This window comes from Calypte anna, chromosome 19 (genome assembly GCF_003957555.1).
Source record: "Calypte anna isolate BGI_N300 chromosome 19, bCalAnn1_v1.p, whole genome shotgun sequence".
Classification (NCBI taxonomy): Eukaryota; Metazoa; Chordata; class Aves; order Apodiformes; family Trochilidae; genus Calypte; species Calypte anna.
This window is the reverse complement of record NC_044264.1, coordinates 2,276,272-2,301,098: the sequence shown is the minus strand read 5'-3', so window position 1 is coordinate 2,301,098 and position 24,827 is coordinate 2,276,272. Positions and strand designations below refer to the sequence as shown.

Genomic DNA, 24,827 nt, shown 5'->3' with positions numbered 1-24,827 from the left:
ACCTTGTAACCACACTGGGTAAACATTATCCCACAGAAATCCTGACTTCAGTTAATTCCCTGACTTCACTTCACTCCCAAGCTTCACCCAGCACCTGTGGCTGGCTCAGGTGGGAGAGAGGGACATGGAAGAGTGGGAAAAACCTCAACCCAGGGAAATTCCAAATTTCCACTCTTCTGAGGACCCATGTGGTGACAAACCAACCATGGCAACCATGGCTTTACCAGTTGCCAGCTCTGGCTCTCAGAGTGCCTGGTGCTGTGTAACCAAAAAGCATCTGCTCTGCAAGCAGGGACAACCTGTACCTGCAGGACAAGGCTCCAACACAGCCCCTGAGTGATGTCACAGAATCACAGAATTGGCTGGGTTGGAAGGGACCTCAGAGATCATCAAGTCCAACCCTTGATCCACTCCCCCCGTGGTTCCCAGCCCATGGCACTCAGTGCCACATCCAGGCTCTTTGGAAAGATCTCCAGACACGGAGAATCCACTCCTTCCCTGGGCAGCCCATTCCAATGTCTGATCACCCTCTCCAGAAAGAAATTCTTTCTCATCTCCAACCTAAACCTCCCCTGGCACAACTTGAGACCCTGCCCTCTTGTCTTGCTGAGAGTTGCCTGGGAAAAGAGCCCAACGCCCCCTGGCTCCAACCTCCTTTCAGGGAGTTGGAGAGAGTGATGAGGTCTCCCCTGAGCCTCCTCTTCTCCAGCCTCAACACCCCCAGCTCCCTCAGCCCTTCCTCACAGGAATTCTGCTGGATCCCTTCACAGCCTCCTTGCTCTTCTCTGGACCTGCTCCAGCACCTCAATCTCCTTCCTGAGCTGAGGGTCCCAGAACTGGACACAGGACTCAAGCTGTGGCCTCACCAGAGCTGAGCACAGGGGCAAAATCCCTTCCTGGAAAAGACTTTTAGGATCACCAAGCCCAGCCCAGGGCTGCCACTCACCCCAGACCCCAGAGCTCTCCCTGCACCCTGAGCACGGTGGGGGTAAGGAGGGAAAGGAGCCCCCAGAGCATCTGTTTCACCACCCATCCTTACATCCATCCATCCATCCATCCCCCCCTCCCTCCCTCCATGCATCCCTCCATCCTGACCTGTACTCACCCTCTGACCTCAGGCTCAGCCGCCGCTCCGGGCGCGGGGCAGGGCGGGAACCGCAATCCTCCGCCCTCCCTGGGCCCGGTTCGGTTCGGCCCGGCCTCTCCGGCCGGAACTACAACTCCCGGCAGCCCCCGGGCGGGTTGCGCCTGCGCGGCCGAACCTCCGGGAACAAAACCCGGGCCCTGCGCTGCCCTGCAGCCCGGAGCGTGCGGGGGGACCGCGGGGTGGCGGCGGGACCATCGCCCCGCAGAGACCGCCAGGAGACCCCCCCCCCCGCCAGCAGCCCCCGCTGCTCCTCCGAGCCCCAGCCAGCAGCAGCGGGGCTGCACGGCCCCGGCTCCCGGTGAGTGGTAGGGGGGGAGCGGGCACCGGCGGTACCGGGGCAGGGTGGAGGCTTCTCGCTCCCTCAGCGAGCGGGGCTTTGGGATGTGTGGGGGGTGAGGGCCGCATCCTCCGGGAGGTGGAGGGGGGAAAAGAGGGGTCCTGCCGTAGCTGGGCGGGGGTCCGCGGCTCTTGGTCCCGGTCCCGCCGGTCCGTGCGGGGTGCGATGGGGACCGAGGGGCTGTGGGGGAGGGTCCGGTCCCCGCCTCAGCGCGGGTCGGTACTGAGGGTCGGGGCTGCGCGCCCCTCGCTGCTCCCCCCGCAGCGCTGAGGGAGGGGGCGGTGCCGCCGCCCATTGGCTGGCGGGGCGGTGCGTGCGTGCCGGAGCGTGGAGCCTGGCGGCGCTGATTGGCTGAGGGCGGGGAAGGGGCGTGGCCCCGCCCCGGGGGCGGGAAGCGGCTGTTCCTGTCATGGCGGCCCTGGAGTGCCTGAGGTGTGCGGGGAGCGAGCGGCTTCCCCGGGAGGCTGCGGGGCTGTGAGGAAACCCGACCCGGGAGGTGCGGGAGAGCCTGGGACAGGTGGCGCAGAGAAGCTGTGGCGGTGTTCCAGGCCAGGTTGGATGCGGCTTGGAGCAGCCCGGTCTGGGTGGAGGTGTCCCTGCCCACAGGAGCTGGGTGAGGTTCGAAGTTGCTTCCACCCCAACCAGTTCAGTGAGTGTCAGGTGGGTCCATCCACAGCAGCTCCACCAGCACCAGAGGACTTCCCTGAGCAGCAGCAACCTGCTCAGGTTAACAGTTCTCCAGTGTGAGGGAGCTCAGCATGAAGTCCTGCAGGTGTCTGGGTGTGTGACTTTATCGGCCGTTCTTGGATTCCTAACAGTGTTTTTTAATCATCAGAGTGTTTTGGTATCACCCTTTGTGTTTCCAGGCTTCTTTTGCCAAAGGTTTGGTGTGTAAGTTGCTTCAGAGGAGCATCTGCATGGGGACTGGTGGAGCCATGCCCTGGGAAGCTGATCCTGCAGCTGAGGTGTCAGTGTGTAGAGGGCTTTGGGTTAATATCTCATAATAACGAGTCTTTTAGACTGTGCTTTGAGATACATCCAATATTGGTTTCTGCCTGTCTAACTTTCACTGCAGTTAAAATAACAAAACCCTATAAAATACCTTTTAAAAAGCAACAGAGGCCTCACAAACCCACAAGGTAAATGAGATGGTCTCTGATAACAGCCTGCAAAGAAGCTGCTCTCAGCAGCTTTTGTCTTACCCATCAAGAACCTTTTCATAGATGTTTGGGTTGAAGAGCTGTGAATTGCTGATTTTCTGACAAAAAGCTACCTTTTGACTAAAAGCATTTCCAAATTCTTATGGAATTGGCTTTTCTTTCTGGTTTTGGATCCTGGGTGGAGAGAGGCTTTTAGTGGGATTGACACAAATGCTTTGATTCAAGGGAGAACACTGGGAATTGGGTCCATGGATATGGAGCCAGTTCAGTTGGTTAAATACCAAAAATCTGGATAAATAGGAACAAGGGAGAACAAGGCTGAGGGAATTAAGTGACCAAATAGAACGGGCTGATTCTTGCTGAGGGTTGAGGGGGTGAGGAGTTTTACAGGGTGGTTTGCTTTGTGAAGTTGTGTCCTTCAGATACCACCCCTATACAGAAAGGGCCATTTTTTCATGGTGTTGGAACACAAGTGGCTGTTTAGTGTCAGTTTGGTTCTTTGGGGGAACTTTAGAGGAATGAAAGAGGTTTGAGCTTGGTTTGAGCCTTTTGTTTCCTGTGCCCATGGCAGTCTGACATAGAAATCCCAGCGACCAGTTCACACTAACTGACAATTTCTCTCTGGAGAATGTGCCAGGACTGATTTTGGTTACAATTAAATAGGTACCAGTAGATTTTGGACTAATTAATTTCTCAACTATTATGTCTAAAGGTTGATGAATGCCCAGAACTGAAGTAATTGTTGTTCAACATGGTGGTCATGCTGCCTAAGTAAATATCATTAGACTGGCAAAGACAAATTATCAGATGGTCAGGACCATGCTGTGATTAATATTTTGTTTTGTTTACATGATTTGCACAGTAATTCACAAATGCTTTGTCTTGATCTCAGTTATTGTTTTAATATTTTGATTCTGAGGAAAATGCAGCCACTACTCAGAGAAAACCATGGAAATTGCACACTAAGGCGTTCTGAAACTTAAGCAAGTTACAAGGATTTATTTTAGGAAAGGGGAAACAAAACATCACTGTTAATAAAGGGTAAACACAATCCGTTACTTTGGAGAGAAGAGTTGTTAAGAAAAGAAAAGGAGGGAGCAATTAAGACTTTATCACCATCCTGTCCTGATCCTGGTCTCTGGCTGGAGTGGGGTGGGGTGGGGTTGATGTTCTCTGCTTTTCCTTTCCTCCGAAGCCGAAGTGGTGAGAGAGAAGGGGGGGGGGGGGGGGGAAGAAGACCCACCTTCTCCTTTTTCTCTTGAAGTTTTATCCAGCAGAAGGGGTTCTGTCGTTTCATAAATCACTGGCACACAGACTTGCTAAAGATAACACAGATTTTGCCATCCCAAGAACTTCCTTTTTATTTATTACTATTTTTCAGTCCTTGTTACCTTGCTAATTATTAATTACCTTGCTTTATTATCTTTGTCTGGGCTATGTACCAGGAGGCAACCTGATAAGCAGTCTTATCATAGAATCACAGAATCATAGAATGAGCTGGGTTGGAAGGGACCTCGGAGATCATCGAGTCCAACCCTTGAACCACCGTTGTGGTTGCTAGACCATGGCACTGAGTGCCACATCCAGGCTCTTATCTTTTAGGTGCCTGTCAAGCATGATACAAACCAGAAGCTAGTTAAGTTTGGGGAACAAATCTGTTAATTGAGAATGTTTGGTATATTTTAAAAAGAGCAGAAAAAAATACTGATTCAAGAGACATATTTTATATTTAAAGTGTTTACATCACTTCACCCCGTGGCTCTTGAGTCAGTATTTTATTTTCTTTATATGTTTGTATATATATATCCCAATTTCTGTGGTTATCTTGTGTCCTGTGGCTCTTTTTGGAATCTGTGCTTTCTAGCAGGCTGATTCCATCTCTGAGGTTTCCATTAAGGAGCAACTGGGAATCACACCCTGCCTGGCAACAGCTCTTCCCACTGCACATCTTACCTGGCTCAAAAGCCAGTAGATTTTTAAGGTGTATTTGTGGGGGGGGTTGTGGTAAACTGTCTTGTACCACACATTTGCCAAGTTGGATATACTTCACCATGTCATGCTCCCTTGCTGCAGAAGGACAGTGAAGTCTTAAAAACTACAACAAATGAGTGAATCCTTCCCTGAGCTTGCCTGGCTTTAATACAGAAATGGGGTTTTAGCCTAACTCCAAACTGGGTAAGACGTTAGTTCTATTCAGTTGCCTTGTAAGATATTGGGATATTGCATTTTTATTTTATTTCACAATTCCTGATTGTGTGTTGGTCTGTGTTGGAGTCATTAGAAAGAGTGAAAATCCTGTTTCAGTCCCTCTTTGCCAACATTATGCAGACTTAGGAAGGAGATCAGAGGTGCTTTTAAAATAACACTTGGTGGAATCATGCTTTGCTGGTTATAAAGTCACCATGTGGTGCTGAGTATCATAAAAGTACCTTTAAAAATGGCAATTATTTATAATTGGCTTTAGCTGGGGATGTCTCACAGCTGTGTAGTGAACTGTGCCCCCCATTTTGCAGTGAAATGCTGCTGGTTTTGTGGGACTTTGTGCTGTTTCAGGGTGTTTACCAGATGTGCTGAGCTCCAGGTGTTTCTCCTCAGGGCTTTTTTTCTCAGGGTCCTTGTTCTATTTCCTGACTGCCTTGGGTTGCTGACCTGCTGCTTTTGGAGAGAAAAAAAAAAGTTTTATTTTAAAAAGGCTTTAAATGAGTGAGCAGCACAGCAGGGATCTTGTGTTGGTTTACAGTGAGGTGATATTAGAGAAAATTGCTCTGTTAATTAGAGGGGGATGTGGTGCCAATTCTGCTGTTGCTGGTGTGGGTTTTTTGGGGTGAGCCCTGGTGCCAAACACTCTGCTGTGTCTTGTTGGTTCTGCTGCCACTTAAATCCCTGTTGGGGCTGCTGGGGGACAGGAGCTGTCCCAGCCCTTGTGTTTCGGGGGTCACTGTCACTGGGCTTGCCATGGAGCTGGGTGGGAGGAGCAGGAGCTGCTCCCATGGGAACCTGCTCCTGGTGAGTGCCACCTCTGCATTCCTGGTGTCTCAGAGTAGGAAGGGATGTAGCTTAAGGTAAGGGAGATAAACACACTTTAATTTACACTTTTTTTTTAATTTAAAAGCCTCGGGCATCAAGGTAGGGAAAAGAAATGGGAAATCATAGCAGTAACAGGAGGGTTAGGACAACCCTTCCTGTAATTACCCACCACGGGCAGGAGCAGCCAAAAGCTGCATCCTCAGGAGCCTCCTTGTGTGTTTTGCAAGGGTTTGTTCATTGTTACAAAGAACTCATCTTGGCACAGTGAAACAGAAGGATTTATAGGTGATTACAACTAATATTGACTGATCTGGAAGTTCTTTTTTAGCAATATGGGATTAGGATTAATCAATCTGTCATAAGTGGCTTTTCATAAGGTTTTGCCATGGGGATTTACCTTGGGCAGTGGAAGTCACACAGGTTTTAAGGGATCTTGGAATGTCAGCCAGATCTACTGACCCATAGCCTACTCTTTCTAGTAATAAACATTATCCCAGTGGTATCATAAGGATAGTCATGTAAACTGCTTTTTGAAAGGAAGAAACGAGCAAAAATGTGGGAGAGAAAAAAAAATTAGTTTAATGGGAGAGTTGCTGTCAAGTGGATAGGAAAAATTATTCTTGTTCTGCCATGGTGCAACAGAACATCTCTTGAATAAACACTTAACTGGCACCAGGCAAACTGGTTGAAGTATGAGCATCCTAGAAATACAAGGCACTGTGGCTTGACTTCGGCAAGACTTTGTCGTGGACGGCGGGGGACAAACGACACATACACGTGTTTGAGGATATGTCTCCAACTTTATTTTCCAGACGTGATCTTTTATATGCTCCGTAATTAGCTGATGCATATTCCAGGGCCTGAGCTCATTCATTGGTTAGCTGTTACTTCATCTTGAAAACAATGGTGGACATCCTCTTATCTCTTACCTTGCTATATTCCTGTTCATGCTTATGACCTGTCATCTATGCTTATGACCTGCTAAACTGTCATCTATGCTTATGACCTGCTAAGCTGTCATCTATGCTTATGATCTGCTATACTCTTATCAATGCTTAGTCAGACTCTTTGTCTGCAAAGATCATGGTATTACTGGGTTCTGTTAGATATAATGAGTTCTTACCAGTCTCTGCTCATCTGTCGCATGGCCACGTTCTGTGAGCCATGCCTCCATACTAAATCTCTCCACAATTCCCCCATTTTTACTTTGTAAAATAAAAGCAGCAGAGGAATTAACTAAGAACCGTTTGAACCAAGAGAATACACAACTAAAAGCAATAACAATTAATAACATAAGAAGGACTAACAAAAGACATGATTTCAACAAGCTTTTCAACCAGCAATGGCTACACCCCCAAAGGGTGCTCATTAGTGAGAATGATGCCAAGTTGGGACAAGACATCTCGACCAATCAGGCACTGGACTGTAGCTGGTAATTCCACAACAGAAAAAACTGCATTTGCTGATTGTCCATCTATTTCGACTGTTAACATAGGAGTACGGCTTGCAATTGAATATCCTCCCATGCCAGTCACAGTTGTGGTGGACGGTTGGAGAGGCCAGTCCTCAGGCCATTTGCGTGGTGAAATAATACTGGAATCAGCGCCAGTGTCCAGCAGTGCCCACCTGACAATACTTTTGTCACCTAATTTAATGGTGACTTTCTGTTTTGGTCTTTTAGACAGGTCGAGTGTTAGCATAGTAAGTCCTCCAGTAGATCCAAATCCTCCTCAGAGTAGTAGGCGCAGAAAGACCTTGTGTCAATTGCGGAAGGGGTATTAATTGTGCAATTCGTTGACCCCTTGTTATTTTTAACGGTGGAAACAGGGTATAAACCATAATCATAATTTCCCCTTGATAATCTGTGTCAATTAATCCCGGGAGTACAAACAGGCCCGCCAGGCTTGCTGAGGAGCGGCCTATAAGCAGGGCCCCAAATATTGTTCCATTAATCTGAATAGATCCATGAACTCCTGAAGGGATCTTCTGTGGTTGAGTGGTAATTAACATTACATCTACTGCTGCTGCCAAGTCAAGGCCGAGGCTCCCTGCTGTGGCGGGTCGTAACTCGGAGGCTGGTTCAGAAACGGGTTGCTGTTTGTTAGGACGCTGGTCTGGGCATCTGCTGTCTGTTGCCAGGTCGATTGTTGCACTGCAGTGGCGACTTGTGTCGGGGCGCGGCCACTGAGATTCGGCGCGCTCCTCTGGGAGTTTCCCTGACGGTTGCGGCAAGCGGAGGTGTTGTGAGTGTTACTTCTGCAGTTTTGGCACCACACTCCTGATGCTTGACACTCCCTCCTGATGTGGCCTGCCGTACCACATCGATAGCATTTTGCTCGAGCCTTATTTTCAAATTTGAATTTTTCTGAGGCTGCTTGAAGGGGCGCAAGAGCGGCAAGTACCTGAACCTGTGTGCTTTGTGCTTGCTCCTGTAGTCCTTTCCCTAGATCTTTAATTGCATTAACTAGAAATGCGTGCTCCCCTGTCGGGATCTGCAGGATACGTTCTATAGCCTCCTCTATAGACCAGTCTGATCCTAAAGTATTTATTACATTTCTTGCTGTTGGATTACAGTTCTGCAAAACACACTGCTTTAACATGGCCCCTTTCATGTATTCTGGCACACCCGCTCTATCAATAGCAGCTGCCACTTTATCAATAAATGACCCAAAATTTTCTGTCCTACCCTGCTTAATTCCCATATACATAGGGATTCCTCCAGGATCTTTAACCTTTTCCATAGCCATTCTCGCTAACCGCATAGCTTCTCTTAATTTCTCTGGCCCTATCTTGACTTGTTCTTCAGACCGTAGATATGCCCCTGACCCCATTAGCTCATCCAGAGTTACGTCTGCTAAGGGGTCTGCTGGGTCTCTTTCTACTGCTACTACTTGCTGAACAATTCCCTGCCAATGAGAATTAAAAAGCAACTGTTGATGTTGGGTAAACATTAATTTTGCTATTGCCTTGCAGTCAGATGGTAACAGTATATGCGTGCCCCATAAATAGTCCAAAATCTGTTTTGTTGGTTCGCCTGAGAAACCATACTGATTAACCGTACTTCGCAATTGAGCTAATATCTTCCAATCTAAAGCAGTAATTTCAGCAAATAACCCCCCTTCGGGATTCGGCGAAAAAGTTGCTGGGAAAGCCAATAGGTCTGTCGCCTCTAAACTGTCCCCTTCTTGGACGTAGTGCTTAGCCAGTGCCGCCCCCGCCTCCCTCCTTTCTTTTGCTATAGCCTCCGTTCGGGCGATAGTTGCCCTGGGGATCGGCTCAATAGCATTGTTGAGGGGGGGTGGCGGGTCCGGCCAAGGTGGGATGGGACAGGCAGTGGCGGAAGTCGGATCAGTGACATGGTACGACATTCCTGCAGGGGGGACAGTGACAGGAGTCACATCAGTAACCTGATACGACATTCCCGCCGGGGGGGTAGTGGCAGGAGTCGTATCAAGACTTTTTATTTTATCATTTATTATTTTATTAGGACTCCAATAATACCCTAACCTGGCTCCTTAGCCACATGTGATGCTGTGGCCTGATGTGCAGCAGCAGAGGAGCTCGGGATGTGCAGTGCTCTCTGTTGAGCCAGGACAGGTCTTTGTGGGTGTTCCAGTCCATAACTATTAATATTTTATTTTTTTTTTTTTTGGTCCACTGCGCATGGACCAACTACAGATTGCAAAGGTACCAGAATTATGCTTTGAGTGAATTACAGCGGTTTATTTCAGAGGAAAACGACACCGTCTTTGAAAGCAATCTTAGGAAGGGGTTAATAGTGGGAGAGAAACAAGCAGAACAGGTTTTAAAACAAATTAATCACCCTAGGAAAAGGGCTATTAAGAAAGAAACAAAACGATGAAGGTTTCTCACCCTCTGTAGAAAGTCTCCTTAGGCTTTTGGTGTGCTGCTCCTCTCCTCTCGCCTCCCTTCTTGCTTCTGATTTTTTCCCTTTTTCCTCTGATTTTATATAGCACAAAGTTCCTTTTCACCAGTTAATGCCAGAGGTTGCAGATCGGTCGCTTCGGGTCCTCCCTTTGCATTCAGGTTTTCCCAGAATTCTTGTATTTGCTCTCAGTTCCCATGAGCTGTCTGGCGCTTATCAGGAGCCATTAGCATTTTATCTCTTTAGTCCTGACAAAGGAGGAGTCGGGGGGGAGGGAGGGGTGTCTGGTGGTGAGATTTTGCTGGTGGAAATGAGTTTGGGAACTCCTTAAACAATCTAAACCATGCTGAGTTCTGCTGATGGAAATACGTGTGATACATTTGAAACAGTGTACACAGAAACCAAGAGCCAGGATTTTAAGTTTGATTCATTTGAACAGAGTAAACTAAGCTGGGGAGCCAGGATTCTGCTGCTTCAAGAGGCATTTTTCTTTTTTATTTATTTTTTTCTATTTTCTATTCACATTACAGTGGGGCTGTGCAGTGAATCAGACTGGGACCTGGTCCACGGAGCCCTTCTCCTCCCTATTCCTTGTCCAAGCTCCCTGACTCGAATTGCTGTGTGCCTGTGGATCAGAAACCACTTTTTAAGGACAGAAGGAATTCTGCATGGGGGAGATGGCCTGAGCTGGCACTTCTTTGGTGTGCTCGTTCATCCACAGCTTTTAAATGATCAGTAGAATTTGCTTGGTCTGTTTTCTGGAGAAGGTAGCTCTGTTGAGAAGTTTACTTTTGCTTTTCCTTTGCTTTTTGATTTCTTTGCCTAGAAGGGAGTAGGTGTGTGTGTTTGTGCCACTGCTAGCTTGGGAGGTGTTGGACTGGTGCAGAATTGCATCAGACAGGGAGTAGAGACATGGGAGGAAGGGAAAATGTGTAGTTCTGTTGCATTTAATCTTTAATACTGGATTTTTAAGTTACAGTTTTAGAAAGCATAAAAGCTATGGTGTTTAAAATCAGTCAGCATCCCAGCCCTGAGTGAGCTCCAAAGATGAGCTTGAGAACTCCATCAGGTATCAATAATCATTGCTCACAGCAGACTGATGTCTTTGCAACCCACCACAGTTTCCCTTTCCCCTCTGATACTCCACAAGCAAGCAGTAGGATGCCTCTTATCCCCTGGGGGATAAACCTGGGCGGTCTTGAGGTGTGAAAACAAACTTCCCAACCCAGGAAAGGTTCTAAAGCAGGTCTGATAATGCCAGGGGGATTGCTCCTATCTCGCACACCCGTGCTAAATGCAGGCAGCTATTTATTGCACAAAGTTATACATATGTATTACAAAAGCATGCATATGCATATGAGAAGTGGAGGTTATCATACCAGCTGTTCACATAAGTTTCCACCCCTCTTCCCATGCACACTGTCCCCTGGTGGGCAGGGGTCTTTGGGAGGAAGGCTCCGAGTCTTCCTCGGGGTGTCTTTTTTGCCTTTGCTGAGTTGGCAGGGCTCCAGACTGAAAGACTGGCTTTTAGTTCTTGTTTAATGCTTATCTAAACATTGTTAGCTCCTGTTATCTGTGACAAAGACATAACAGTGGGGTAATGGGGTCTCTACATCTGGACTCTTTCGTTAAACCCGTTAGTGTCTGAATCAGTCTCTGCCTCAGCATGCCCAGCTGACCCACTCTCAGTTCACTGAAGCAGTCACCATCATTCAGCATTTATTCCTTTATGTTCACCCTTGAAGTTTAGCTCCTTTTCCAGCTCTAGGAAGGACCTGTTTGCCTGCTTCTCACTGCAGGGGATGCTGATGTCCAACCAAACCTCCTGCCTCCAACCTCCAACCAGTTCCTGCCTCCTCACACATCTGCTGATGGTGCCACTGCCAGTTTATCCACAGTGCAGCTTTAAAGCTGCTTAAACCTTGCTGGTCTGTGTCTGGAGAGCCAGAAGGCTGCAAGCTGTCTGTTGGGAGCTTGTACTGCTGCTAGATGGTTTTTTTTCCCTTTCCCTTCCAGTCTGTACCCTGAAGTGCTCCAAGTCCTATCAGAAGAACAACACGGTGCTGTTTTGTCCCAGCATGTATTGTCACACCCAGCAGTTCATTTTGCTGCCCTGACTTTGGGGTCCATGTCACCTTTGAGAACTTAAAACATGTTGTGTGTGCAGGTTCCACCAAGCAGCAAGATGTCTCACAGAGCTCTTGTGGAATGAATGCCAAGATGTAGCTGAGCCACTTTGACTTTTGAGGTGATTTTTGTCCAGATCAGTGGGTGGAGCTGTAACAACTACATCTGGACCGGTTTTCTCCTCCTCCAGGCAGGTCAGGTTATTGCTGTAAACATAAATTGCAACACTCCAGCAGAAAAATGTTCTCTTAGTAGCTGCTTAAGCTCCATTCTCAGTATATTAATTCTTTTATAAACAATTCTGCCAGCAGAAGCATTAAAAAATCCTGATTATTCCTTGGTCTTGAGTAAGTTGAATGTAGCAGCTAGTGTTTTAGGCAATGGAAACTTTTGCCTAGATGAGTTAGCACTCTGCCTCAAACCAAAAGAAGTTTAACAGCTTTCAGAAAGAAGAATGTAGATAAAATCCTGCTGATAAGGAAGATTACAGTAACCAATTAGAGGCTTTGCTTCATCTGGAGACTTTGCTATAACCTATCTGCTTGGGACTTAGAGTGCCTGAACCCTCTGTAATAACCAATATAAAAGTAGGCAATTCTCAGCAGTAACTCACTGATGTTTGGTATCACACTGATGGCTCCTGTCACTCATTTTCATGCCACCATCAAGTGATGACCCCGATGGGATCAGGACTTGGAGCTGGTGAGATGGGATCAAGAACTTTGTGTAGTGAAATGAGGCAACCAGGTGCCACTAATTGCCAGGGAGTGAGCATGAGCTTGTGTCAAGCATGAGCAGGATTAGGGGGCCAATAAAAGGTGCACAGTGGGGGCCCACCCTAATTAGACACAGGTGGGCTTGACACAAGCTCATGCTCACTCCCTGGCAATTAGTGGCACCTGGTTGCCTCATTTCACTACAACTTTGGACCAAAGTTATTGCCACACCTTCTCCTGTGTCCAGTTCTGGGCCCCTCAGCTCAGGAAGGAGATTGAGGTGCTGGAGCAGGTCCAGAGGAGCAAGGAGGCTGTGAAGGGATCCAGCAGAATTGCTGTGAGGAAGGGCTGAGGGAGCTGGGGGTGTTGAGGCTGGAGAAGAGGAGGCTCAGGGGAGACCTCATCACTCTCTCCAACTCCCTGAAAGGAGGTTGGAGCCAGGGGGGGTTGGGCTCTTTTCCCAGGCAACTCTCAGCAAGACAAGAGGGCAGGGTCTCAAGTTGTGCCAGGGGAGGTTTAGGTTGGAGATGAGAAAGAATTTCTTTCTGGAGAGGGTGATCAGGCATTGGAATGGGCTGCCCAGGGAAGTAGTGGATTCTCCGTGTCTGGAGATCTTTCCAAAGAGCCTGGATGTGGCACTGAGTGCCATGGGCTGGGAACCACGGGGGGAGTGGATCAAGGGTTGGACTTGATGAGCTCTGAGGTCCCTTCCAACCCAGCCAAGTCTATGATTCTGTGAAAAGCAGCCGGGGGTGGAGCCCAGCTGAGCATCCAGGGGATCAGAGAGCCAGGATGCCTGGTGTTACAGGCCATAATTATTATTTTGTTTTATACATATATATACTTATATATATATGAATATATACATGAATATATACATATATATGATATATATTATATATATTTATTCTATATTTATTAACCTCTGCTTGAACACATTGCACAAATTGCAGAAGGGAACAGATTTTGATTTCAGCAAATTCCAATGAACTGTTTCAGGGGGGAAAAAAATGGCACCACGTTTGCAGAGAGAGCTTTCTGATGGGAGAAAAGTTTGCAAGAGGAGAGGTTTTTAAACAAATGAGTCACCTGTGGGAAAGGGCTATTAAGAGGAGAGCAATTAAGGTTTTCACTGTTTGTGCTGTTTGTCCTTGTGAAGTCATAGGCAAGTTCCTGGCCTGGTGAATACCCAACCAACGCCTCTTTTTCTCCTGCTGCTGCTTGTTGCCAATTTCCCCTTTTCCTCTGGCTTTTTATAGAGTAAAAACTTCCTTCTTTTTCTCAATTATTGCCAGAGGTTTGCAAATTTGGTAGCTTAGGTCTTCCCTTTGTATTCAGATTTCCTGGAGTTCTTGTGTTTGCTATCAGTTTGCATTAGATGTCTGGCAGCCAGTGTTATTAGCATTTTATCTTTCCTAGTCCTGATGAGATTTTGCTAATGGAGCCAGGCTTGATACATTTTAAACAGTGTAAACTAAGCTGGGGAGCCAGAGGAATACTTATGGAAATCAGTTTGTTACAGTGCAAGTGTCCAGAGAAATCTGTTGACTGGAAATAACTTTGAATCTGTTGAATCAACTTTCAGATTTTCAATGTGTCTCCATCATTTCACCCCCTGGTTCTTGAATCAGCATTATATATATATATTTATATATTTATATCCCATTTTGTGTGGTTATTTTGTGTCACGGGGCTCTTTTTGGACTCTGCTTTTTGGTAAGTTGAACATCTCCTGAATGACCCACAGAAAAGAGGTTGAAATCTCTTTTGTGTCACTGCTGAAATTTAGTTTTGACTTTTAGCACCCTGATTTTTACTACTTAGCCTTGGAGTCATTCACAGATCCTTCAGTTGTAGGATCAAGAGTGTTATTTTCTGATTACTGATACTGCAGTCTCTGAGGCTGTGATTTTGGGACAAGGTGGGGGGGTTTGTTTTGGTCTTGGCTGTGATAATTACAGGAAGGATTCTTTTAACACTTGTTTTATAGCTATGATTTGCCTTTTTTTTTTTTCCTGTACCTTGATGCCTGTGGTTTTTGCTGTGTGTATATAGACTGCTGGAGCTGCAAACATGCTTAGGAAGAAAAATAGCTGTAAATTCAGCCAATAAATTCATTAATTATTACCTTTGTGTTTGCCTGCTCTGTGTGTGTGATGGGATATGTTCTGGGGTTTTGAATTTATCTTTTTTTCACTTCAGTGAAAGCTTTTCATTTTCTTGTGTGTATCTGAACAGTTTTTTATAATTATTATTATTATTATTATTTCATTTTATAGGAGGAAAATGGCCCAAACTGCCACCTCAGCAGCACCTATCTATGATGAGGACACTACTGAAAGCAGAATGGTGATAACATTCCTCATGTCAGCACTTGAGTCAATGGTTAGTAGCAAAGTGAAGCAGCTGTGTCACAGTTCTGTCTTGTGCAGGGTTACACCAAGGTGTTGCCTCCCTCAGACAAACAGGAAAGGTGTAATATTATCTCCTTACCTTGCTGCATGGTGTCCAACCAGTTTGCTGCTGGAAAATCTTGCTGACAGTCTTCTTGGCAGTCATTTTGTGTCTTGGTGTGGTGGTTTTAAAACTTATTCTGTCCTGTAACCAGGAAATATTTCTTGATTGCTCAGGCAGAGTGGTTGAAAGGCAAGAGGATGTTCTGGTCTTTGTCATCTGGAGTAAGAGGTCTTGAAGCTTGTGCTCAGCTGCTGTACCAGTTCAACAAAACTTTTCCAGAAAAAAAAACCAGCTTTGTAGAAGCTACTTCAGCTTTGCATGGTGGGGTTTGAGGCTGGCAGGGCTGTGGGTGGGAATGTCCTGATGCATCAGAGCTTGAGGCACTGTCAAAGATTTCATTCTTTCAAATTGTTTTCTGGAAATGCTGAGCAAAACCAAGATTTTTCTTTTTAGCAGTGAAACTAAGAGTGGGATGGTTGTAAGCCTATTTTTTCAGTGGGTATTATTCAGTTCCTAAAGGCATTGTATCACTTTTATCCCTCATGCTGCAATTGTTGGTGTGTTTGTAGGTTGCAACAAACTCATACCCAAGTTCCTAGCAGAGGTTAACTTGCTGTGATCACTTCTTGATGATCTTGCTGCTTTTCTTGGGATCTTTGCTCTCTCTCTCTGCTCTGCAGGCTTCCTGCCTTACTACTTGGCCACAGATTTCTCCCAGCAGCATCCATGTAGGTGCAGTCCTTCCACTCAGGAGGAATCTGCCTGAGCCCAGCAGGCAGGACAGGGCAGAGTGCAGGCAGCAGGCAGGCTCCCTGCTTGCACCCAACCTGTCTGAACAGAAAATGAGGTTGGAAAAGTGTGCTGGGAGTGAAGGGAACTCCTGGATGCTCTGTGTGAAAGCTGGAGTGAGGCACTCAACGTGATCAGCTAAGAGAGAAGTGAGAATTTCACATGGATTAGTGTCATAAATTCCTTTAATTAAAACCAGTCCAATCTCTGAGTCTAGACAAGGCCTTAATTTCACTAATGCAGCCCCAATGCTTCTGAGGTTGCTGATGAATATATTCAGATATATACATTGCTCTTTGCTAGTGGCTGCTGGTGGAACTTTCAGGACCTTCTGAAGGGTGGAAGCTGGGGCCAGCAGTTCTAACTGTTTTAGATGATACCACAGGCATTTCTCTTAATTGTATTCTTAACTATGCTAATAAAAGCTTTTTGGTTTTCTCTTTCTAGTGTAAAGAACTTGCCAAGGCCAAGGCAGAAGTCGCCTGTATTGCTGTGTATGAGAGAAATGTCTTTGCAGTTGGAACCGAAAGAGGAAAAGGCTTCATCAATTCCAGGAAGGATTTTCAGAAGGATTTTGTTAAATTTTGTAAGGTTTTTGTATTTCACAAGCTGCTTGCTGTGTGTTGCAGTAATACTGATAACTGACTAGAATAATAGTGACTTTGGGGAGCAGAGTTCCACATGGTGTGGCTACTTGCTGTAGTTGTGTGGCAAAACCATCTCTCTAAGAACATGACAGTAATGGTGGTCACTGCAAATGTTCATTTTTTCCTTGGCTATTGTGATAGATTAGTAAAATAAGATTTAGACTGCCCACCCTTCCTGCATTTCTTAGTGCATGTTAATTTTTTCTCATGTATTCCCCCCTCTGACTTTTTCTCTCTTGTGAAGGCTGGGTGGGACAGGTGGACTTCTCTCTGCTCACACAGTCATGGTTCTTCAGATCACTTCATGCCTTGGTAAAGGAGATACATACTTTTTACAAGATAGGAATTTTTTTATATAGCTGAAATAGGTATCAATACCAGAATGCCTTAGAATTACATCTGCATTCCTTCTGTTCTCACTCAAGTCCATCTAGAGTGTGGTTTTTGTTTAATTTTGTTTTTATAGTAGTATAAAGTGGAAACTTTATGTTCATAAAACATGACCCATTGAGAGCAGGACAATCTTTTTAAGAGTTAGGTTTCAAAGATGCAGTGACTCTTTGGGTAAGCACTGCTGGGCTTATTTAGGAAGGTGTTGAAGGGCAATCCTTAATAAATAATGAGGTGTTCCTTTACCTGCCCATGGAAAGGGAGAACCTGCAGGTCAAGAGCAGGGTATGAGAGCAGAAGCAAGCTTGAGGGGGGGGAGTTTAAAAGCAACAGCTGTAAAACATCCTGGCTTGACTAATTAAATACTGCTTGGAAAGCACCTGTGTTTATTCTGAAACAAACATTTGCTTTTGCTGCTAGCTAGAATTCTCCTGGGGGTTTTTGTTGAGGTCACTAGTTTGAGGTAGGGCTTGGGGTTTTTGCCAATGTCCTACTTGCTTGGACAGTGACTTTCTGTGCACAGAAGTGTATTTACTCTAAGGAAGTCACCTGGTTTTGCAGTGGAACAGATAACACATAATAATGCAGAATTATGACCTCACTGAGGAATCAATTGCAAAATGAATTGGTTTCTGTTCAGTTTTTTTACAGGAGTGGTGTTCTGATACTGGTATTAATGAAAAACTGTCAGCTGAATAAGGGAGGAGTTCAGCTTTTCACCTGTTTTCACCTGAATTTTTTTTTTTTCTGTTTATTAAATGGCTTCCCTGAGATTCTTAGTTTCATTGCCAGTAAAGTGGTGTCATGGATCCTGATGTACTGAGTACTTTGTGCACTGGGCACATCTCTTGGTCAGGAGTCTGAAATGACTGGGATTTCACATTTGGTCTCCCTGGCTAAGTCTGTGTTTCTGGTTCTGTCCCATGGGAACCTGTCAGGGTTTAACACTGGCCCAGCAATTAAACCCAGTGAGAGCTGCTCTCTATTAATCTCTCTCCTCCCTGATAAAGAAAGGAGAGAGAATAAGGGAGAGAGACTGATGAGTTGGAAACTAAACTACACAGCTTTAGTGAAACAGTAATGATAAATAGGAAAATTACTAAATCTATACAAATATACAGGGAAATGCATCCCACGTTCCTACCCCCCTTTTCCCCCAATAACTCTCACATCCCCACCAATGCTGCAGGGCAGCCCTGGGAAAGTCCAGGCTGGAATCCTGGGATCAGCAGCAGTTGGGAGCTGGAGGCAGGAACACACAGATATGGGCTGGGATGGATCAGGAGCACAGGCAGAGGAAGGGATGGAATCCTTCCAGGATTCCAGGTGAAGGAAGGGAAGCAGTAAAGGCAGGAAGGGCAGGCAGCCAGAAGCTGGAAGCAGGAAATCAATGGCTTGGCCCTTGTGATGCCTCAAATTTATCCTGAGTATGAGGTGTATGGGATGGAATCCTCTGTTTGGTCAGTTCTGGCATCTCTCTTGTCCCTTCCTCCCCAAAGGAGGCTGCAGGTGGGACCTCTTTATTCCTTCTGGAGGGTAAAATGTTCCTCAGAGCTGAGCAGTGTCCTTGGCTCTGCACACCAGGCTCTGGCTGGAACTATAAACATCAAGTGTTATCAGTCCTAGAAGCAGACACTGAGAAACTTGCTGTTAATTTCAGCAAGTGCAGCTCCTTACAAGAGACTGAGCTGAAAGCAAAAGTACAAGACAGAAAATCCCCTTTCTCCTGGCCCAAACCAGGACAGAAGCACTGGCTTCCATGCATCAAGTGGAGCAGCTATGGTTTCCATAGATATGTTAATGTGTTTAAATCTTGCATTATTTCTGATAATCTGACTTTATTCCAGTTACAAGATGCCCAGGCAGTGCTTTAGTACTGCAGGCTGAGGTTAAACAACACCCACTTAGAAAACACTGTTTGCATCCTGCTTCCTGCTGCCCATTGAGCTGTACACCTGTGTGAATAAAGCCAATTTATCTCAGTCTTGGCTTTCATAGTTTCACTAAGTGCCTGTCCCCTGTATTTCCTGGGGAGTTTCCATGCTGGCTTTGTTGCTGGCAGAGATGTTGATAATTCCAGAAAACTTCAGAACTCCCCTTTTTAGGATTAATAGCATTACATATTCCTGGCAGTGCTGATTCCATCACTGCCTTTGACAGACTTGGATTAATGTAGGTTTATAGTGTATTATCTCTTGATCTAAAACTTAGAACTGTGAAGGCAGCAGCTCCTTTCTCCTTGTTTCTTCAGTTCAATATGAAAGTCAGCAACAGACACGGTTAATTGCCATTTTCAGGAGGTGGCTGGAAAAATCCAGGAAGGCCACATTTCTGTTAGTGCTTAATGAGTTAGGAATTGGACTCTTTTTGTTCCTTTATGATTAGTTAAGGCTTCCAAGAGATTTTTAAATTGCTGTTAGGATTTAACCTTTAAAAGTTCAGCTGTGATATCAGTCTCTGGAACATGGGGTGCTGAGTACCTTGAGAATTAGGTTGCCCCTCGTGTCTCTTCATTTTTTCTTTACCATGGAGGCTGCAGTGTAGTTACAGAGAATTCTTCTGGTTGTGTCTGACTGTTGAGACCAGTCAGCATATATCTCTAGTTTTCCACTTTTCCCCCAGCTCCTTTTTATATTTTGAAGTTAATATGAGGAGTTTTCAGATTTTGGAGAGTGCTTAATGAGTTAGGAGTTGGACTCTTTGTTCCTTTATGATTAGTTAAGGCTTCCAAGAGATTTTTAAATTGCTGTTAGGATTTAACCTTTAAAGATTCAGCTGTGATACCAGTCTCTGGAACATTGGGTGCTGAGTACCTTGAGAATTAGGTTGCCACTCATGTGTCTCTTCATTTTTCTTTACCATGGAGGCTGCAGTGTAGTTACAGAGAATTCCTCTGGTTGTGTCTGGGTTAGTTTTACTCTTGGGCATAAAAATGTTTTTAAAATGTGCTGAGGCAGCCCCTGACACAGCTGCTTGCTAGTTTAGTGCCTGTGCTGTGCTGCTAGTCTGGACATAGTCCTTTTATTTGGTATTTCATTTATTTGGTATGTTCATTTATTTGGATGCTCCAGTAATGGTGTAAATGAAGTATTAATACAGCTCATTTGCTTCTTCCTTACTATTGTGATTACCTCTGGTTATATCCTGTGGATCTTGTCATGCAGCAGTAATCCAGCAGCAGTGTCCAAATGGGATGTTCAGAGCTTTCCAGCTCTAAAGCAGAATGTCTCAGACTTGAGGTGGAGTACAGACTGGATCCCCTGCCCTGTGTGGAAGCAGCCTAATCCCTTTTCAGTTTTTCTCTAATAACAGAGGTTATTAGTGGATCTAACTGATGTTGTTTGTGCTTGTCCTTGTTAGAATACCTAAAGGACAATCTTCATCAGCAGCTTTGTCTCTGATTATGTGAAAATGCCATTCTGTAACTATCTGACATCTTTTTATGTTGCTCAGAGGCTAATCCCTTGACACTAATGCAGCTAGTTTAAATGTACCCAGGTTGTGGTTTGGTTTTTTTTTTTTTGATGATGATGTGCCAGTGTAGAAACTGGTTTCTCACAGTCATTTTCTGTGGCCCTAAACTATTCTGTGGTGAGTTGAGACTTCTGTGGCTTTTGCTGCTCCTGAAGCTACAGAATATGTTGGAAGAGAATGGGGCCATTAAATCAGACATGAATAGAAAATTAGAGAGGAAAACAAGAGCCAGGCAGAGGGTTAATCCTGACAAAGCACTGAAGTTCTGTGTGTAGCATCACTAAGCTGTTACCTATTTTAAATGCAAATAGGTAGTTAAATTTTAAATACCTATTTTAAATGAGCAAAACCTCTCTTTCTTGCTTTAGCTTTGGTCTTCCAGGGCACTTCAAGATGAGCAGACAGTACAGAATGCATAACAGGAAAACAGCATGTTGGAATAGTTGCTTTTCAAAGCTGTGACTGTCAGGTTGTTTCCTTATTGTCAAGCCAGAGCTGGTTTACACCTTGGTAACTCTCAACCTCTTTTTTCTTGCCATATTTTCTTCTAGCTATTTGGGAGTGGCCTCTTAAAAAAAAAACCAAACAAAACCCCCTTTCTGCTAGATATTTAGTCTGATTATGTTGGAACAGGCTCTTCCCAGTCACTTCTAGGGGGAATGTGCTCAGCTGTGTCTCAGTTGTGTCCCTGAGTTTTCACCTCCCTTTTTGCAGCAGATGACTTGGAATAACTTTCACTTCTCTGAACTCCAAGACTGGAAGAGATGGCTACTCCTGGCCACACTGACTGTAGCCCATCATCATTTTCAAGGCTAATTGTGCTGGCAGATGTGATGGATTTACTCCTACCAAATCAGAGGGCATGAAAGCACGGACCCCTCTGTACTTCATCAGAGTCCCTTACTGTGTTCATGCAGAATGCCAGATTCAAAAAGGAGACTAAGCCCGTGTTGTGTGGTTCACTGCACATTTATAGACACCAATATCTACTGATTGATTTATAGTTTGTTTGTTTCATACTCATCCTAACAAAAATCTTAGCTAACTGTTCCCACAGCTGGTAGGAAGCTCATAACATTCTCCTGGAGCCAAACTCCTCCAGTTATTCCCAGATGTGCACTGATCACACCACTCTGTGCCTTGCATCCCTGTCTCCTGTGGCTCCAGCTCTTCCCAGGGTGTTTTTTCCACACTACCATGTCTGTCACTTGGGAATTAACACCTGGGATATGTGGAAGGGATGACATGAGTGTCCCCTTGTCTCTCTTATATCATGTGTGCCTGTTAGTGAGGTGTTAATGCTAACCTGGCTGGCTCTGCCTCTGGGGTTTCTTAGGGAACAGTTTCATAATCCTTTTTGCTTGGCAGTGCTGTGGAAATGGTTCTGCTGGGTTCCTCTTGGATCTCCTTCCCTGTCCTGCAGCTCCCTGTGGAAGATCATCTTCTGTATGACTGTAAAACCTTGGCACAGTGAGTTAATTCTGGGGGTCCCCACCTCCCTAGGATGCCACAAAGATGTCTGGAATACCCTGACTGCTCAAGCTTAGGGATTATCTTTGTTTATTTTCTAAAAAGCAGGAAGCTTCAGATGTTCCTGCTGGAAAGTTAGGACAATTTGCTACATACATTGGGACTGCCTCCAGCACTCTGGGCTGCTGCTTTCCCCATATCTTGACATATTTCTGTTGAACTCTGTTTATTGGAAGCACTATTTCATATTTTGCATCTGTTTCTGCCTTGGCTCTATTTTTTGAGGGAATTTTTCTATTGCAGTTCTAACTGCCTGATAAATTAACTGGCCAGTGTTCATTTTTGCAATCCCCAAGAGCTGTTTTGATTTATGATTTACATTTGAATCACTTTGTAGTTTGTATTTGCAGAATCTAGCTATGAGTTTAAGCATCTACCCTTGAAGACTTTATCAGCTTCTTCCTAATAAATCTCATACTCAGGGATTAGTTTTAAAGTTCACATTCCTCACTCACCAAAAAGTTGCAGTTACAAGCAATAAAACTAAAATCCACAGCAATCAGTCATGTCTTTTTTATTGAGAGCTTCTATTTTATCTTTTTTGCAGTTGCTGTCTCCATTTGAGATCACTGATCTGGTTCAGCTTAGAGTCCCCTTCTCTCTAACCTTTTGAATTGCAAACAATGTAGTTTATGAGCTGTCCTGGGCTGCATATTTCTTACCTATTAATGTGTTCATTAGCTGAACTCTGTACTATAGCCTAGATCTTTGTGAAAGACACAGAAATCATTCTCCTGTCATTAGCTTTAACTTGTGCCCTGCTATACTTTCCTTTTCTACCCTCTTCTCCTTCCCTTTTCCCCCCCCTCCCAGTTTCTCAGACTGGTGAAAGGGATTTACCTGAAGGACTCTACCAGTCAGGATGCATTTTCTTTCCAGCACCTTCAGCCATGCCCCACCTAGCTCAGAACTCCCTGTTTGTTTTTCCAGGTTTATTCCAACTGTGAGTTACTGACATCTTTTACAGCCTTTGTAAAGCCTTTTACAGCCTTAACTTCCTTGTCAGAAACCTACCCAGGTAAGGGGGGTGAAGCCAGCAGCTGAGGATGCTCAGTCACATTTCAGTGGGGGCCACCCACTGGTTCCCTTAGAGTTGCAAACAAAGAGAAAATGACTGTAGAAAAGGTGAAATTCCCTGGCTCTTAAATTCTACCTCAGGTGATTTGCTTTTTCTTGTGGTTTAAGTGATGCTTTGCTAATCTTGAAATTGCTTTTCTTTGATTTGAAGTAATTGTCCAATTTCCTGAAGTGTAAAACTGGAGGGCCTTCCAGAGCTCACAGATGAGCTGGGTGGATGCATCATAAAGCAAAGCAAAATACTTTTAGCCATGCATGCATCTGGTTTCCCTCCTTTGTAGCTCACAGTTATTTTCAGAAAATAATTTTCATGAAAGAGGGATGATAAAATACCTGTACATGAGTGTTGTCATAAAATAATTGCTGTCTTTAGGTTGCTTCCTATAGTGCCTGTGCAGAGGTGACATTCCTACTTTTTAATCACTTCTTGGCTTTCTCTGCCTGGGGGATTGAGAAGCTTTTATGGCTCTCAGCTCTGTGGCTAGAGGAAAGCTGAGCTCCATCAGCTTCAGATACTCACAGACTGCTCTGGGTTGGAAGGGACCTTAAAGGTCACCTTGTCCCAGCCCCTGCCATGGTCAGGGACACCTCCCACAGCCCATCCAACCTTCAACACTGCCAGGGATGGGGCAGCCACAGCTTCTCTGGGAAACCTGGGCCTTAGGACACTTCCTCACTCTTCCTGAGCCCTTTACCCTCTGAACAGAGCCCTCCATCCCTCTTCCTCAAAGGTCTTGTTGGATGTGCTCCAGGCATTGCCTCTCCCAGGTGTAGCCCAAGACAGAGCCTGCAAATTGTGTGACCTTCAGCAAGAGGATGAGTCCAGTGCTGCCAGGAGGAGAGGAAGGGTTGCCACGTGTGGTCAGTTGTGCAGAGCTCTTGTAACTCCTTCTGGCTTTTCAGCTTTCCCTTCTTATAGAATCATAGACTTGGCTGGGTTGGAAGGGACCTCAGAGATCATCAGGTCCAACCCTTGATCCACTCCCCCCGTGGTTCCCAGCCCATGGCACTCAGTGCCACATCCAGGCTCTTTGGAAAGATCTCCAGACACGGAGAATCCACTACTTCCCTGGGCAGCCCATTCCAATGCCTGATCACCCTCTCCAGAAAGAAATTCTTTCTCATCTCCAACCTAAACCTCCCCTGGCACAACTTGAGACCCTGCCCTCTTGTCTTGCTGAGAAATGGGCCAGCAGAAGTGGGAGAAATGAGGTAGGCAGCTGCATACCATGACCTCAAGAAAAAGGATAAAAATCTTTTCTTAAAAAAGCAACACTAAGGGTTTCTTATACTCTCTATTGGTTTGTTTCTTAGGTTTTTTTTTGCCTGCTTTTCATTTTAATGGGAATTAAGCAGTGTCATCTTATTTTGGCTTTTTCTATTATTTTTAGAAAGTGTGGGTACACTGGTAAGAAGCTGCTTGGCAGTAAAGATGTTTTCAGTGCATCAGTCTCTGTGGGGGGGAAAAAAAATCCAACCAAAACCCAAAAAGTGACATTATCTGTAGCTATAAATGGAAACTGACTTTTCTTCTCCCCAAGCCTCCAGGCAAACCTTATCAACTGTCATTAACTAAGCCCCTGTGTAATGGGTAAATAACTGTGTTCCTGTCAGGGTTTAACACTGGCCCGGCAATTAAACCCAATAACAGACGCTCTCTATTAATCTCTCTCTCCTTGATAGAGAAAGGAGAGAGAATAAGGGAGAGAGACTGATGGGTTGGAAACTAAACTACACAACTTTAATGAACAGTAATGATAAATAGGTAAAATTACTAAATCTATACAAATATACAGGAAAATGGATACCACATTCCTCCCCCCTCTCCCCCAATAACTCTCACCTCACCACCGAGGCTGCAGGGCAGCCCTGGGAAAGTCCAGGCTGGAATCCTGGAGTCAGCAGCAGTTGGCAACCAGAGGCAGGAACACACAGATATGGGCTGGCACGGATCAGGACCACAGGCAAACGAACGGACAGGATCCTTCCAGGATGCTGAGAAGGAAGGGAAGCAGGAAATCCGGCTAAGATCCGGCTCGGCCCTCGTGATGCCTCAAATTTAT

General features: G+C 45.4%; 1 protein-coding gene across 3 annotated transcripts in view; it reads left to right on the top strand.

Annotated features, from left to right (window-relative positions):
* Positions 1-1,287: 1,287 nt before the first annotated feature.
* Positions 1,288-24,827, top strand: part of GTF2I (general transcription factor IIi) — a 75,695-nt gene continuing 52,155 nt past the window's right edge. For 2 of the 3 annotated variants that reach the window (XM_030462485.1, XM_030462483.1), the window contains exons 1-3: positions 1,288-1,445; positions 14,680-14,785; positions 16,094-16,232. In XM_030462485.1, coding sequence (XP_030318345.1) covers positions 14,687-14,785; positions 16,094-16,232 — 238 coding nt within the window. In that variant the 5' untranslated portion in view covers positions 1,288-1,445; positions 14,680-14,686. Of the gene's footprint in view, positions 1,446-1,858; positions 2,145-14,679; positions 14,786-16,093; positions 16,233-24,827 lie in introns of those variants that run through there. The other variant, XM_030462486.1, reaches the window with a different exon arrangement.